A 16,717-nucleotide genomic window follows, 5' to 3' on the forward strand; every position below is an offset into this window, starting at 1 on the left:
AAAAAAAAATAGGCATTCAAATTTTTTGAATTAAGGCTACGACAAATGTACATTCAGGAATAAAACTGCCACATCTATAGAAATAATTTAAAAATAAAAAAAAAATTACTGAATCCTCAAGTTTAAGGAGCCATTAAGTCTGGACTTTATAGCTTTATATAAACACCTAGCTTAAGAAGCCAGGCAATCCCAAAGTTCAAAAGTATCAATATTCATAGCCTTACGATCCAATTTCACTTTTGCCTTTTTGTACATATGGATTGTGTGATTATGTAATTCAAAATAACTTGATTTCATTGCCTCTATTGACCTTGCACTTCCTCATATGCACAGGACCTCTTCCTCATCCAGCAGAATAAATTTTCTTCACTTAAAGCTAGTTACTTCAGATTTTTTTTTTTTTTTACTCTTCAGTATGCATGCCTGGGTCTCATTTACTCTAAATATTCAGTACTCTGAAATGTATTTTTCCTTTAATGTGAGCTTTTTTATGGTGTTCATTGTTACAATACTGTACTACACAGAACTACAAAATCTATTTTGAGATTACCCCCTAATGAAACACTGGATTTCGCTTTCCTTCTCTGTAGATCAGATGTAAGTTTAAAAATAAAACCATCCCTAACTCCAGGCGGTTTTTGAAGTACATGAAGTCTCAGGTTTTTCATACCTTACTACAGTACTACTTACACTCAGGGCACAGATTTATAATTGTGTGTACAATGGCTTTGGTTTAAACAAAAAAACAGAAAAACAAACAAAAAAAACCACTGCAAAAAAAAAAAAACCCTACTGTTTTAGCAAACTAAAAGCAAATTAATGCAGGGTTTTTGAAGCATTTTCACTACTCTCTTTTCCTAGAAGTGAGAATAACGAAAACATAACCCCTAAAAATCCTGCTTAACTGTTCAATTATCTGCAGAGTAGAGCTTCCATTCATTTTTAAAAAATGTATAATTATACCCATATCTATACTAACATACTTAACACACATAATCATACCCATTTCAGAAAGACTGCACAAGAGTAGCCTATTACTACTAACAAAAGAGCACAGACTACATTGCGTATCAGAACACGGTACAAGATAGTGTTCTTAATTTTAAAAATACATCCCTAATTATAATACAATTATCCATAATGATAATGGATCAGAAAAGATATTTGTACACATAAGGGGATATCACAACTCTAGAATTCAAGTTTTCTGCCCTCACTTTCTGGCATGGCAGAATTACACATGGAAATGCGGACATATCTGCAGCAGCAAATTAAGTTATCCAACAGATGTACAGAAACTTCAGTGAAAAAAATTAAAAAAAAACAAAAAACAAACAAATAAACCCCACCACAAACCACCTAAGTATATAAAGAGAAATAAAAGCACTGGGAATTTGGAGGGAAGTGTAATGGCCTGAGACATATTCCGAGAATCTCTGTTCCTATATTTGCACGTTTAAAGATTACAAAATCCAGCATAGTGCTATATGTGGTTTTTGACTTGAACTGAACCAGTATACACAAAATCAAGCTTACACAAAACCAAAGCAGCATACACAGAAGGCCATACAATCTCCAGAAATTTAGCGCTTTATGGCTACTGAAACCATGATGATTCATGCACTGTAAAACTCTAAACATGGAAGAAGACACTATGTAAGAAGTATGACTTCAGCACTGCTAAAATGCCCTGCTGGAGGCATGTACACAATACTTAGACTATATTTCTTATTTACAAATTCAGGAATATGTTTGCAAAAAACAGAAAACAGCAATGTAACAGTAAGATTTTTCTAGTACAATACATCTAATACAACCAGTTATTTAAATTACTAAAACAGAATTAAGCATGCATTTTTATTGTAAGTTTTATTAAATCAAATGTCCATCCAACATTCAGTGGTCTGTGAACCATACAAACAAGCCTCCTTCAAAATTACAGCTATCTATTACATTTCATACAAAAACCACTGATTAAGCTCTGAAATCTGTGTGTGATGTCACATTCAAAAATTAATACAAATTTTTGTATTCTGCCAGACTTATTATGGCCAATGATTATTGTTTCTCAGAAATGTTAACATGCACCTATATAAGCTACATCTGAATTTAAGCAGCTACCATTCTTACCAGATCCCTTGTACTTACTGTAGGGGAAAAAAGAATACTTTAAATATAAATTGAGAAAATCCTTTATATTTCCTTAAGCCAAATGCTAGAAAGCACTGGCATAAAAAAAAAAAAAAAAAAAAAAAAAAAAAAAGACTGCCAGCAGTATTTCCTCTAGCTTTTGTTGGACTACACTCAAAAAACCCAAAACATCATCAACTCAGAAATACATATTATCACTTTCATATTAATAATTGAGCAGCTTAACTTTCCTGTTAAAAGTGTATCAGCAGCTGACAGCTTTTTCCCCAAACAACTCATCACAAAACCACAGCAGTCATCAATACACAGAGTAACAATGCATGTGAACAGATACCTCTTCAGTCAAGAAGATTCATAATTTGATTCAGTTTAAGTGCTTTTAATAATAAATTTCTAAATTTAATGCACTGTTTTCTAAGTTCACATGCCCTGTATTTGCTATTTAGTAGAGATTAAAAAACACTTCAGCTAACTGCTTTTTGCTTATTCTCCTACATAATAACCCTAGTTAAAGTAGAACAAAAAAAAAAAAAAAAAAGTAGTACAGCATTATTAAGAAAAAAAAAAAAGCAGTTTTCAGTTTAAGAGCAAATTCTCAGTTACCTATATAAGAGTATAGCTCAAAACAACATTCCTGTGAAATTACTTAAAAAAAAAAAAATTCACTCTGCATTTATACTGATTGACTGTTAGCAAGATATATTGACAGGTTATGAAGTGAGAGAACTCAGACACACGCATAGGAACTCATAAAACATTATTTACGTATGGAAAACTAAGATTACCCTGAACTGAGTTACTTGCTAACTCTGCAGTTAACAGCATTCTGTCTTCAACTTTCATTGTTACTGACTGTTAGACACATAATGCAATTGATTTAGAAAATAAATTATATTCTAAAATCTGAAACTCTAGTAAATTATTACTATATTTAATTATGTACTGGGAACATTCAATTAATTAATATGTTTGCACATATATCACTATCTTCTTTTCAAACTCACTTCAAACACTGGTAACTTCCCTAATTTTAATCCTACAACAGCAGCAAGTACAAGATGCCAGTCCCAAAATATATCAAAAAATGTAAAATACCATGTTATTTTACATCGTTTCTATAAGATCCATGAACAAAAATGATCAGTCAACACATTAATCTAGCTAAAACTTACTTCTAGCACTACAATCAAGCAGAATTGTTATTAAAGTGCTTCCTCATAAAATGATAAATATCAACACAGTAAGTAAATTACAATCTACTAATTGAGAAGAGAATTAAAAGATCATAATAAAGTGATGATAATTTTATCTTGGGAAGAGTTACAGCAGAGCACACATGCTGATACACTGCGATGAAACCATGCTGTGCTGCATTTTCTTCCACAGGCTGAAGTGGAAGGCAGGGGATGAGCCAGAGATGATCTCAATAGCAATCTGAAATCCTACTGGCTTCTCCCACACAAAAGTAGTATTTTTAGTGGTTCACAGAGAAAGATTTAAAAATTAAATAAATAAACAAAATCACATATCACTATCTTAAATATATGCTTTTTCAACATAGAAAACAAGGAAAAAAACATGAACCATGCTACTATTATACACAGTCAACACAAAATTCTGTATAATACATCGTATAACAAATCAGAAATTCAAAGTATTTCAAACTGACTTGACCAGATTCCCAACCAAAACCACCAATCTGGAGAATCTTAACATGGTCAAAATGCTTGATTACCAAAACAGTGACCTGACTCCACTCTTCTGCAATAGCAGTTGACCACCATGCACAAATGTTAAGTATTTCCATGGCTGCAGCTTCTAAAGATTACATACAGACTTGTTCTTACACCAACAGCCTTTACTACTGATACATACCCAACTACCTGTTAACAATTTTTGTATCTTCTAACCCAACAGTAACTACTTAATTACCACTGTCCAACTAGTATAATTCTGTTGTGTCTAAGGCAGGCCCTCATGACCACAAAACAGAACAACTTGTTTTAGATAGCAATGCAGAGTACATTTACCATGTGACTGATAGTACCAAACCATGAAGGAGATTCTCATGTACAGAATGTAATACTTGGTATTCATTTCACACTGGCCAAAACCTTTTAAAATCAACACTTTTCTCCATAGTGCACAAATATATATCTTATACATGCACTGGCTAATAGTTACCCTGTAAGAAAAGTGTTTGACTGTCAGTTTTAAGACTAGAAGTGTTAACTAGACTTCAGCTAAAAGAACCGAAGTATAAAAGAAAAATTAGATAACATTAACAATACTGAACATCTTTGAAACGTTAATGCAGCAGTTTCAGAAGTCAGACAATCCACCTCTGAACAGATCTTTGTCTCTTTCCAAAAATGACCTCAAATGAAAAGCTAAAATCTAAGAATACATACACCTTGTTGCTATAGAGAAATACTATAGTAATGGTCTGTTCTTAGTAAAACAGCAGCATTTTAGACAACAGCTGTACTAAGGCAGGTTAAGCAGCAAGAGCTGCCTGCCATTCTTTTGTTCCGCTTCTCAGATGGGCAAGTACAAGAGTCCTCATTCACTTGTAAAGACTTCCAGCCATTATGATTAATGACCTACAGAGTTATTGAGAGATGTTAGAAAAATCAGACTATAAAAGTTAAATAGTTCTTAGTCTTCAACACAGAACAATACATAACTTCTGTAATGTCTACACAGACACCGCATTGTAAAAGGCAACTGAACCATACTGTAAATACCTGCCTGTCAAAGAAATAATGTATTTCAGAAATTTTCACTAGTAAGGATTTTAAATTTGAAGAAAATCCCCACATTAAAAAAATCACTGAGCTTTACTATTCAATACTCAAATTGAGTCAGCAGTTACCGATTCCTCATCCGCCCAGTCCCTCCCTAGTACCTAGTAGGAAAGCACACAGAACATAGGTGCAGTTAAATTATGGGCACTTCACATCACATACATCCACATCTCATCTTCTTACAATGGGGAGAAAGACTGATAGCGTAAAAGATGAATTAAAAAAAAAAAAAAAAAAAAAAAAATCAATAAAAAATATTTTTTTTTGGTTTCTGGTTTCTGAAAAACTGGTTTCTATTAATTTCAGAAGCCTTAGTGCAATTTCTAGTAAGAATTTAGATACAGTTTAATTTGAAGTACTGCACTTATGACAATGTATCACTTTTTCTTGTAATTCATACTTGGATATTAAGAAAATACACTTTCAACTGAAATTTTATTAGAATTACAGACATTTTAAAATCTATCTGTAGGTTGCTCATTCAGCTAAGTAGAAATCTCTCCACATTGACCAAATGATCTCAAACTTCATGAGGAGAGCATGCTCAGTTACTGAGTAACAAAATTATGGCAGAAAAGAGAGCAATGTGCATAAAAATCTCTATTGATATCTTAAACGAAAGCTAAATAATGACGTGACTAAACTAAGTCACATCTTTAAACTAATTAAGAACTCTTATTAACAGGTTTTAAATCCATTCCCCTGATAATTTAAAATGCTTCAAAAAACCCTCAGAAGTACATAAAATGATTCCTGTTTAAGATTCTTCACTTTTTTTCTTTCCCTAACACCCACATGTTACTGCACATTTACAGGCATGTTCAGTAAAAAGCATAATGGAGAGTAAAATTACAGATCATAAGCCTGCTTTATAAGCAGGTTCTCTCCAAAGGAATAGTTTTGAAATGTTAATGCTTTTTCATACAAGTCAAAAAGTACTTTTTATTAAATACAAAGAATTAATACTATCAGTTCAAAAGTCCTGTGTACAGAAACTGTACATCTGTCATATTTCATGTCTTTTTCCCTTTTTCTTTCAGGGAGCAGAACTATTAAAAGATCCCCTGATTTTTTTTTTTGCACTCAAGCACGTCTTCCATCTTCATGTCATTCAAGATGCAGAATAGCATGACTCTTATGACAGAAATTAATTAAAAAAAAAAAAGGAAAAAAAAGAAAATCTAAGTCACAATATCATTAGAAAATAAAGAAAAACAGACATTGTAAGAATAAGTCAGTAAACTCGTAGTAGACAAATACTGGCTAGAGATATGGGAACACCAAGAAAACATACAATTTCAAAATGCTACTTGTTCCGCCAAGGACACTCATAAGATCAGCCTAAGAACTAAGACGTTCTGTTAAAAACGTTTAGAAGGTAAGATAATCTGCTGCTCAATAAATTTTCTTTACTTGCTGTCAGGAAGATATTTTGGGAAAGTAACCTTATTTTCTTCTAGAACTATTCATTCGCATGTTAACGCTTTTGCCTGCTCCCCATGCCACCCCCAAATAAACTGGTATTTCATAGGGGCTACAGGTATTTTATCCCTTAAGCTTCAGATTATTTCACACTAAGCATGAATCTGTTTGTAGCATGAACTGTGGAACTACTAGTTCTTTTTTGTGAAAAATGAAGTTTTGCTTATAGGAAATAATGGCTGTGCTTAGAAAATCATGAAATAAAAGGGAGTACTATTTCCTTTTCACAAGTTGCTTCTGAAACCATTTTTTAATAGTTACTTGCTATTTATACACATGTATGCATATATACATGAGAAGAACAAGTGGAAAGGCTATTTAATATAATTAAGTCCACACTTAAGTATAAAGCTATCAGTCAAATTACAGTAAATCTTGTGTGAATAAACAAAAACAGCAAAGGAAAAGACTACTTCATCATGATTAAGAAAGCCTACAAATGTAGATTTTATAAGCCTAGAAGCTAGAAGGTTCCAGACAACTGGAACTGCTAGTACAGCAAGTAATTATTTATCAGAAAAACCTATCTGCTCACAATTACATACTTCAAACTTCTTCCAGCAACAACAGCTGTTTTACACCTCCTACAACGGACTCTTCTGCCACCTGCACAGACACACTTTCTTCAGTTTACTCTCTTACAAAACTACAACCACTGCCCATAAAGCAACACTATCTATATGGGCAGATCTGCACCTAGTATCTCCTGTTCTATATAGGAAGTATTAGCTGCTTCCTGAATTTATGACTTTCCCTACTATGTCCTTTGCTATTTTAGATAGTTACACTTGGTTTTCACAGTTGGGTACTGCCCCTAGCTTGTGGGTTGCCATGTCTCATTAGTTAAGCAGTTAAGATCTCTGCTTTACACTTACTGGTTATTTCACAATGCTAGTCCAGAGTATGCTATTTACAACTACTTATAAAAACCAGACATTATATACCCTGATGACCTCCAATTAGCAAGCATATACGACTCGACATTTTGACTAGTCATTCTGCAACTTGATTTTCCATCCATGAACAGGAATAAACAATGCCATGTCTTGCTAAGAGTTATCTCTAAAGATTCCTGGTTGAAGAGCATTCATGCCAAATCATCCAACAAAAAGTTCTCTACGAATCACAAGTATTGCAAAGTATGTTTCCCTAAAGAGAAGAGAACAAAATTTTGAAGGCTACCTAACTACGGAAACACTATCCAGTCTGTAATCAATTAACATGGGATCCTGAATTTTAAGTAAAAAAGTAAAGGTAGTATATAAAAAGTATTAAAATTCATTCTAACACAGGCTGAGAGAGTTGAGGCTGTTCAGCCTGGAGAAGAGAACGCTGCGTGGAGACCTCATAGCAGCCTTCCAGTGTCTGAAGAGGTTCTATAAGGATGCTGGGGAAGGACTCTTCCTTAGGAACTGTAGTGGTAGGACAAGGGGTAATGGCTTCAAACTTCAACAGGGGAACTTTAGATTAGATATAAGGAAGAAGTTCTTTATAGTGAGGGTGGTGAAGCACTGGAATGGGTTGCCCAGGGAGGTTGTGGATGCTCCATCCCTGGCAGTGATCAAGGCCAGGTTGGACAGAGCCTTGGAGCACATGGTTTAGGGCAAGGTGTCCCTGCCCATGGCAGGAGGGTTGGAACTAGATGATCTTAAGGTCCTTTCCAACCCTTACGATTCTATGATTCTATGATTCTAACACTCACTTTCAAGGCAACAAAATGAAAGTGGCACAGACACACTCATTTTGTATTTCCTGGCTTTCAGAGATGACTTTTTAGCTTAAATAATATTTTATTGTAAGTTTAAGCATAATTTTAAAATCACTGTTAAAAAATCCCAAGTTGCCTTTGATAGGAAAAAAAAAAAAATACGAGTGTGCATAGAAAAATCAACCATTAGTACTCCATTTTATATAATAGACTTCTATACTATTAAAAAACGGAAAAAGTAACTAACTACATGAACTACGAAAAACTATTCTAGGAATCAAAGGAACACTTTCCAGAAAAGTATGGTTTTTTTTCCTAGGGTATAACTGTTTTAGGGAATATTTATACTCACTTTCCTAGTTTGAGAATCTTCATATCCTGCTAACTGACCACAGAGAATTTTGTGAAAGGCACAAAAATATGTGAGAAGTTTTAGATATAGCTCACATATAAAAGCAAAAGGTGATAAAAAGATCATTGAGGCAACCATTAGAAGAATAATTCTGAGTGTAAAGGCACAAGGAGAGTGAAATGAGAAATCTTACACTGCATTTATATTTTTTACAAAAGTATTAAGAGGCTTAAAATTAGTAATCAGCAACATATACTGTATGTAAATACTGGAAGTAAATAAAACTGGGACTGAGGGTGTTCAAATAACATAGTACTTTAAATAAAAATGTGATTAGTAGATTAGCAGTTTGATCATTTATAGTGCTTATTCAAGGAGACCACACTGGGAATAGTGTAAGACTGCTTAGTTTTAGGTATACCCATAAGCACACAAATTCTGTGATATTTAAGACTTATTAAATAAGCCTTAAGATTTCATAGACACACTTTAAAGAGTAGAACAAAAATTCTTACAATACTAGAAAAACATATACATTAATCCACTGACTCAAGGGGCTTTCTTCTGCTTTAAGTAACTAGAGATACTTGGAACAGGTTGCCCAGAGAAGCTATGGCTGCCCCATCCCTCACAGTGTTCAAGGCCAGGTTGTACAGGGCTTGGAGCAACCTGGTCTAGTGGAAGGTGTCCCTGCCCATGGCAGGGGGGTTGGAACTAAATGAGCTTTAAGGTTCCTTCCAACCCAAACTGTTCTATGATATTATTAAATAAGCTTATACCCCTAAATCAGAAAACTGTCAAAAATTAATCCTGGATTACATCACAGTAAAATGCATGACACTGCTTTTTACCTCCAGATCCTAGCTGCTTGTAGAATCTGTATTCCAAATGTAGCTGTGGTGCTCTTGACTTCATTGGCTCCTGATTTAAAAACAAAAACAACATTTAAAACAAAGCCTCTCTGCCAAAGCCTAAAAACTAATACACTTACTTCCTACCAGCCAAACTAACCCTACGGCTTCCAAGTCATGCGGAAAGGTTGAATGTTTCTTCCAAAATGACTGGAAATTAAGCAAGTAAAAAAACTAAACCTGAGTCAGGTAAGACTAGAGCATATAGGGACATTTACATCCTGCATTGCTCCACAGGACTGGGGTCCAACATGCAAACCCAATCACAGGCCCACAATGGAATAGCTAAAAAATAATCTATCTCTCCAAATCATGTGGGTGATGTATCATGCAGCTCTCAAAAGGTGAGACTTATATGCAGCTTAACAGATCGAAAATACTCTCCATACACCTACTATACATAATAGCTAAATCTTTATAAAAAAGAAGTTTTATCCTAGGATCTTGGGGGGGGGAGGGGGCAGAGACCAAATCAAATCCTTCCATCAAAGAGTAAAAGTTTAGCAGAAATTAAGTAGCATTATTCTATGCTATAAATCCAAACCACTAATAAATGCACCAGAATAAGTTTTTAGTTTAAAGCTTTCTTCTCCCCACATAATTTAGGTAAGTTAATGAAATCTTAGTTCTGTGTTCTACATACTGATGTGGCAGTCTCACAGGATAAAGTGACTGAGATCAAGCACAGGAACACACAAGCAGCCTAAATGAATGCACTCACTTCTTGAGTATTTCCGTTAGCAAAGTAAAGATACTTATCACAAGATTGTTAAAACAATTTCCTACATCATCGTTTAGAAGATATGCCCGGTTTCTTGCAATATGTAACATCTTCCAATGCATCAGTGATAATTTGGACATTACAGCATATTAAGAAGTTTGGGTAAGGTGCTCATCTTTTTTGTTATACCATCTTCTCTAGAAACTAACAGTTCATTACCTTGTGTTGTTTCCCAGTGGCACATCCAGGCCATGGAAACCATATGTCAATATGCAATCATGAGAAACCTACTCCTCCTCCCCAAGTCATCTCTCTCCAACATGCAGGTGTTTCAAACTGCACTACTATTACAGCCAAGCAGTACAAGTAGTCCCTGCTAGTGTACATTTATGCATTTGATTTTGCCAGGATGCCAAAGGTTGTGGCCCAGAAGTAAAGAGGGGCCAATGTAACAGTTTCTAAGAGAGACAGATAGATAGACAGACAGACAGACGACGTAAATAAATAAGTAAATAAAATGCAACATATGCTTTTTGTGCTCCAGTGCATTCATCCTATGCTGGAATTCTTCACAAAGAAGCAAGCAAGAACTTTTTAAAACACAGAAGTGTTGATCCTTCACAAACTGAATTACTAAGGCAAGACTAACTAAGCCACCAAAAGCTTGAAGTTTATGAGAACATATGAAATTTACCATCAGGTATTAAAGACAGATATTCCTTAACAAAACACTTCACTGTAAACATGGGCCTAATCAAGTCAGCGTAACTATCAACCTTTAGTACTCAGCTTTCATATGTATAAATAAATCCACTATGAAGCATGCTACTGAGACATTTTAACCTTTTACAAAACCACACAAATTTAATTACAAGTTTGCCTTGAGTAGTATTACACAAGTCTGTATACCGCTCTCTACACAGTCGCTAAATACAGCTTGTAATTCTGCCTGTTAAGAAGAAAATATTTTAGTCCATAAAACTGCCTGCCGCATGTCTACTGAATATACTAAGATAAGACACTGGCTTATGGGCAGTTTGATTTTGTTCAATTATACAGTTATGCCTTCAATTGATAGTATATTAACAACTTAATTGCCACTCAATGTTACAAGACAGTCCCATAATAAGGAGGAAGAACAGCTTGTATATATTAAACCTATGTAAATAGACAAAAAACCCCTAAAAAGTCCTAGCAAAAGAAAGCAGCTTCCAATTTTTGACATCCACATCTACACATTTTCAAATCAATGATACCTGTTCCAGTCATCAGCAGGAAACAGTTCTGATAAGCCTCCAGAAGGCAAATGTTCTAAAACAGTTAAACAAGTCTACTTGACAACTGCACTTGACCAGCCAAAGACTGAAGTTAAACCCTGTCTAGCAGAGAAACAATACTTTTAATCCCTTCAGTAATGGTGAAAAAAATGTGGTAATGTGTACTTGTAGTCCACTTATTGGCTAATAGTCTTCTGGAATTACCTTATTTTTGTAAGGCAGTTTAGGGATCTTCCTTACCATTGAGTAACTCCAAACATACAAAGGAAACACAACCTTATGTTCAACACAACTTGTGGGAGGGCAAGCACAATAAGCTCTTCACATATAATTTGTTTTGTTCCTGTACATCCTACTTTGCAGTATGCAGTGAACTATTTATAAATGAGAAAAGACAGATAGACAAGGACAAATTAAGACAAAGGTAACTTAAATGTAATCTTCTACCGTAAGACTGAAGAGTACACCACCATAACTACATTTTTATGAATAAGTCTAAAAACCGTATTGAAGAATTAGAACAATGGCAAATAATGGATCTTTCCTTTTTATTAATATTTCAGCATCTAAAAATAAGTTTGGGAACATGTAACTGCTCAACCATAGTGTTAATCCCAGAGGATTCTGAAGCCAACTTTTCCTCATAATAAAATAAATTAACGTATTTTGTTTACTTAAAAAAACCTCAAGTCTTCTTACTGAAACAACCAGAAAGAACTGTTCCAGGATTTCTGCAATGTTCTGTACCCAACCTCCACTATGTGACTTTTACATTCAAGTCTAATTATTTCAAAGTTTCTATATCAAAAAAAATAGCTTCTTGTCCCTGCAAAAGAGCATTTCTCTCTCTTAAAGAGGGCCTGAGGGTTTTGCTGCCATTGAAGAATTAATACATGATTTCCTAAGCACCAGTTATTTGAGCAGCAGAAACAAGACCTCCTCAGTTCCTCAGAAAGGTTCTTTTGAACCCAGTGTTTTTCCTCCTTTTTTCTTTTCTGGGATGCATTCAAACAAAAGGGTAAAGACACCCGAAATGTGAAATCTGCTTCAAGTTCATAATGTGTGGTGGTTTTCTGCAGTTATTTTTATGCCCAATACATGGAACAAACTACTATACAATTTTCAAGATATGCCACTTCCCTGCTAAAGGGCTTTGAGAAAACAGGCAGCTTACTTGCTCTAACCATAAGGTTAGAAATTTTCAACAGCTCTGATGTCAACCAAAGGACAATATAAACACATAGTTATTACCTACTTTTTGTGTTATTAATAATCCAATAAGAACTCAGAATATCTTCCCTCTCTACTTCATACTTTCTTAAGCAACAGGAAACAAAAGCTATTTCCAGGAAAAATATCTTTAAGAGACAGAGCTCTTGTTACAGGAAAAGATCAGTTTAATAAACAGAGTTACACTTGATTTGGGTTTACTACAGCCTTCAAGAGAGGTTCTGAAATTGCATCATTATGGACTGCAATGATTTTGTAAAAACAAAAAAAGTATGAAAAAAAAAAAAAAATCAAAACAAGACAAAAAAACCCATGAAAGCATTCCAGCCTTGGAACCAACCACAATCTTCTTTCCACACACCCCCCACTTACAATTTTAAGGCTTAAAATTTTAACAGTTGAGTAATTAATGAATCAATGAATTAAAGATTACAGATTAATGAGCAGTACCTCATACTTGCTTTCACATTATGTTTTTCACATAATGTCTTTCACATTAAGACAGAAACAAAAATAGATCTATTTCCAGAAGCAGCTCAAGCAGAAATTTCTTTAGTTGGTATTTTGATAGTGGTTAAGCATCCTGCAGAGGAGATAAGTTTGGGCAATGAAGAAATTTGTCAAAGGGAAAGGGAAAAAGAATGAGGGAGAGGGAAGAGCTGAATAAGGAATAGGAGGTTTAAGTGAAGCAGAGGGTCATGTAATAAAGGAAGTAAATTTAACAATAAATGAAGAGGAGAGGAGGAAAGGTATCATTCATGTGTATCAAATCCTTATTGCTGAAGAATTACCTGATCACAAGAAACCAATTTGTATATTAACAGACCACAGAAACATAGAAACACCACTAGACAGTGCACAACTGATAAAGTCCAGGTCGTAAGGGTCTCGTTCCAGTTCTTTAAAAAGTCTGTTCTAACCTTTCAAACTTGAGTATCTGCCCAACCAGAATAGACCACAATGAAAGAAGCCAAATTAAGAGTAAGATTCTGAAACTGTAGCCATCTTACCAGAATAAATATATGCATTTACATAGAAGCTTTATATATTAAAATGCATACATTGTATGACCCTCAGGCCTCACGCAAAAAAACTGTTTAAACTATTTCCTTAAACCAATAAATCCTGAAGTTGCCATAACCATCATAAATAGGAACACACGTGTAATTTTGCCCCTAGGGAAAATAGTAATTCAACACAATAAGATGTTTAAGTCAAAAGAGTAGTTATAAAATCTATTTATATTTAACATCAGAAGCACTCCTGCAAACTGCTGTATAAATGCAGTCATTATAACTCATGCTCTTACGAGAAACCCGTACAATCCTCCTGCACTGGAGTACATGGCCAGCATTTATACACAAAACATCAGGCACAGGAAATGTCTTGCTGCTGACAAGAAAACAGTAAGTCAGCAATGGAATGCTACCATGATGAATATAATTATAGGACACTGCAGAGGAGATATTACCACAGCCATACATGCCAAGGGTAACTGCTCAAACTAAAATACATACATAATTCAAGTAACTGCATTCAAGAAGGCTAAACCTGAACTATACAGTCACAAGCCAGAGGAGATTAAGAGTGACTCATTTAGAATAATAAAGATGGAACATAGGCCTAATAACTGCTCTCAAAGCACAAAGGGAATAAACCCAGAGATAGGGAAAAAAAATTCTTAGGATTACATTTTAAAAGGAAGAGGATTGTACACCACAAGCAAGTGCAACCTACCTAGCTGTCAGAAAAAAGTCCTGGCACTGTCTCCAATAGGAAAAAGAAAGAAAAAAAGGGGCAAAAAAACCAAAATTCAACTAAATCCTACAATTTGATGCAGCTGCCTTTAAAAGACTGAACCTTGTAGAGACAAAAGATATAAGGAAAAAATAAAAAAAGAGGGAGAACCATATTAAAAGAACCCACTAGTTCTACCTGCTAATAAACGTATTTTTACCTTACGTTGATGATGATGCAAGCTCCAGTGTTGATTTTCACTATGATCCCTTCCATCTGTTGTTTATTGCAAAGACACTACAGCTCTTCATACCACTAATGTAGGAGGATAACTCAAAAAATTAACTACATATTGCGAGTTCAAGCACTAGTAGTAAATTACAGACATACTTTACTACACTTGTTCTTTAGTGCCTTTGAAGTAAGTTATTGAATAATGATGCATCAAGCTTTTTCCGCAGTTCTAAGATTGAGTAATTTGGAAACAAAGTAAAAGTTGAACAGTATCTTTGAAAGTTGAAAGTGGTTGAAATAGTAGCTGAGTTTATTAATAGTTACATACATACTGAAATGGTTCCGCCAAAACCCACTGATCAGATTAAAAAGTTCTCTTGCTCAACATCAAGAGATAATTAGTGCTTAAATAAAAATCACTACCTTGCAAACTATTCCTGAAGGTGCTTTATAGTAAACAGCCTTTAACTAGAAGAATTCTTAGACCATTTTCAAGTTTTACCACAAATATAGAATAAGTCCAAGATATTTCAAACCAAAATTAGTTTAAATCTGGTGTAACACACACACATTAGTCCTCAAAACTGCCTCCACTGTTCTCCTTCAAACTGTAAGCTTGAATGCTTTGAAATCTGTTAACTACTCTTGAAATAAATATTTATATTGCTATACTTGCTTAGAAAAACATTCACAAATATTTTTCAGGAGTTTGTGGTATGTGTTTGTAACACTTTATAGATTCCCCACCTAAAGCCATGTATTTCTGTTTCCACAGTTTACCTTTCACTTTACGGAACCAGAAATTCACCATACTATGCTATGCAAAACTTTATGTTCTACTGCAGCAAAAGGAACTAACGGGAATCCTTAAATTCATTCAATAATAAAAAGTAAACAACTGAATTTCATCTTGAAATATATTGGTTACAAAAAAAAAAAAGTCATTTACTAAGAAGTTAAAAAGCATCCAGAAGCAAAACATGAAGTAAACCGAGTAATTTGGATGAAAGATTCAGAAAAAGAACAATGACATATTAACAAAGTATCCATATTTACCATGCTTGCAAGTGAAGGAAGCATTTTACACATCATTGCAAATAAAACATGTCTACCAAAACAGATGTACAATTCCAATGATAACAAATTAAAAATATTTTGGGGCAGGAATAAGGGCGTTAAAATAAGAGGCACTCTGCAGAATTTCTGGAACTTCTCTGTAGTCACCTCATGTCAGATTCACATTAAATTTGGTGTTTCTCTACTTGTTGCATAGAAAAGAAATCTACTAAGATGCCTGCTGAGCTTATCCTTGAAGCAGCAGTTAATCAACTTCACAAATACAAACTTAGCTGCGAGAACAGTGACAACAATTAACGCTGGTTTTATTCAGTGTGGGCCAAGCATATAATTTCTATCACTAACTGCTTTCATCTAGTCAACTGAAAACACACATGACTACTAAGGATTTCAATTAAGGAAATCAAAACACTATATATGAAAGGAAAATTTCTTATCCCAAATACTTAAAAAAAAAAAAAAATTGACTTACCAGTTTAATCGCCACATATTCATTTGTGTATAGATTTTTTCCTTGGAAAAAAGAACAAAAACAAAAATGTGAGACATTGGCTTTCCTTTTCAAGTAAAATGCCATTTAAACCTTGAGAAAGTCTTTGAAACATTGATTCAAGATGCTAGGTGTCCTGGTAGTGATTTAAAAAAAATGTGGCTTTATTAGCCAGATACCATACTTCAAAGAGAATTTTATTCTTGAATAGTGTAAAAAGTGGCAATTTCAGCTATTTTATCAAGTTTGCAGAACTTTTATACACTAGAAAACTTGAAAACTGGTAAACTACTCTAAGCAGAATGTGATATTCGATATTTCCATATCTATTGGTGAAAACTGTTTAACATTTATTTTTAAATTATCACAGGGTTTTGGAACACCAGACACTAATTAAAGTTAGAACTATCTAAGATTATTTTTTTCCCTCCATTCTGTTATTTACTAAGCTTAGAGTTACGACAAACAGGACAAGGATATTAACAAGTTAAATGCTTATATTTGGAAAATGCATTTTCTGCCTTAAAAGTGATTCTCTAA

The 16,717-nt window shown here is 34.1% G+C and overlaps 1 protein-coding gene across 10 annotated transcripts in view; it reads right to left on the reverse strand.

Annotated features, from left to right (window-relative positions):
- The window catches only part of CSNK1G3 (casein kinase 1 gamma 3), a 74,189-nt gene that overhangs the window by 37,121 nt on the left and 20,351 nt on the right, over positions 1–16,717 (reverse strand). For 9 of the 10 annotated variants that reach the window (XM_030470082.1, XM_030470081.1, XM_030470079.1 and 6 more), the window contains 2 exons: positions 16,160–16,200; positions 9,352–9,421 (listed from right to left, as the gene is read on the reverse strand). In XM_030470082.1, coding sequence (XP_030325942.1) covers positions 9,352–9,421; positions 16,160–16,200 — 111 coding nt within the window. The remainder of the gene's footprint in view (positions 1–9,351; positions 9,422–16,159; positions 16,201–16,717) is intronic. The other variant, XM_030470086.1, reaches the window with a different exon arrangement.

The sequence above is a fragment of the Strigops habroptila genome, chromosome Z, assembly GCF_004027225.2.
Source record: "Strigops habroptila isolate Jane chromosome Z, bStrHab1.2.pri, whole genome shotgun sequence".
NCBI classification, from domain to species: Eukaryota; Metazoa; Chordata; class Aves; order Psittaciformes; family Psittacidae; genus Strigops; species Strigops habroptila.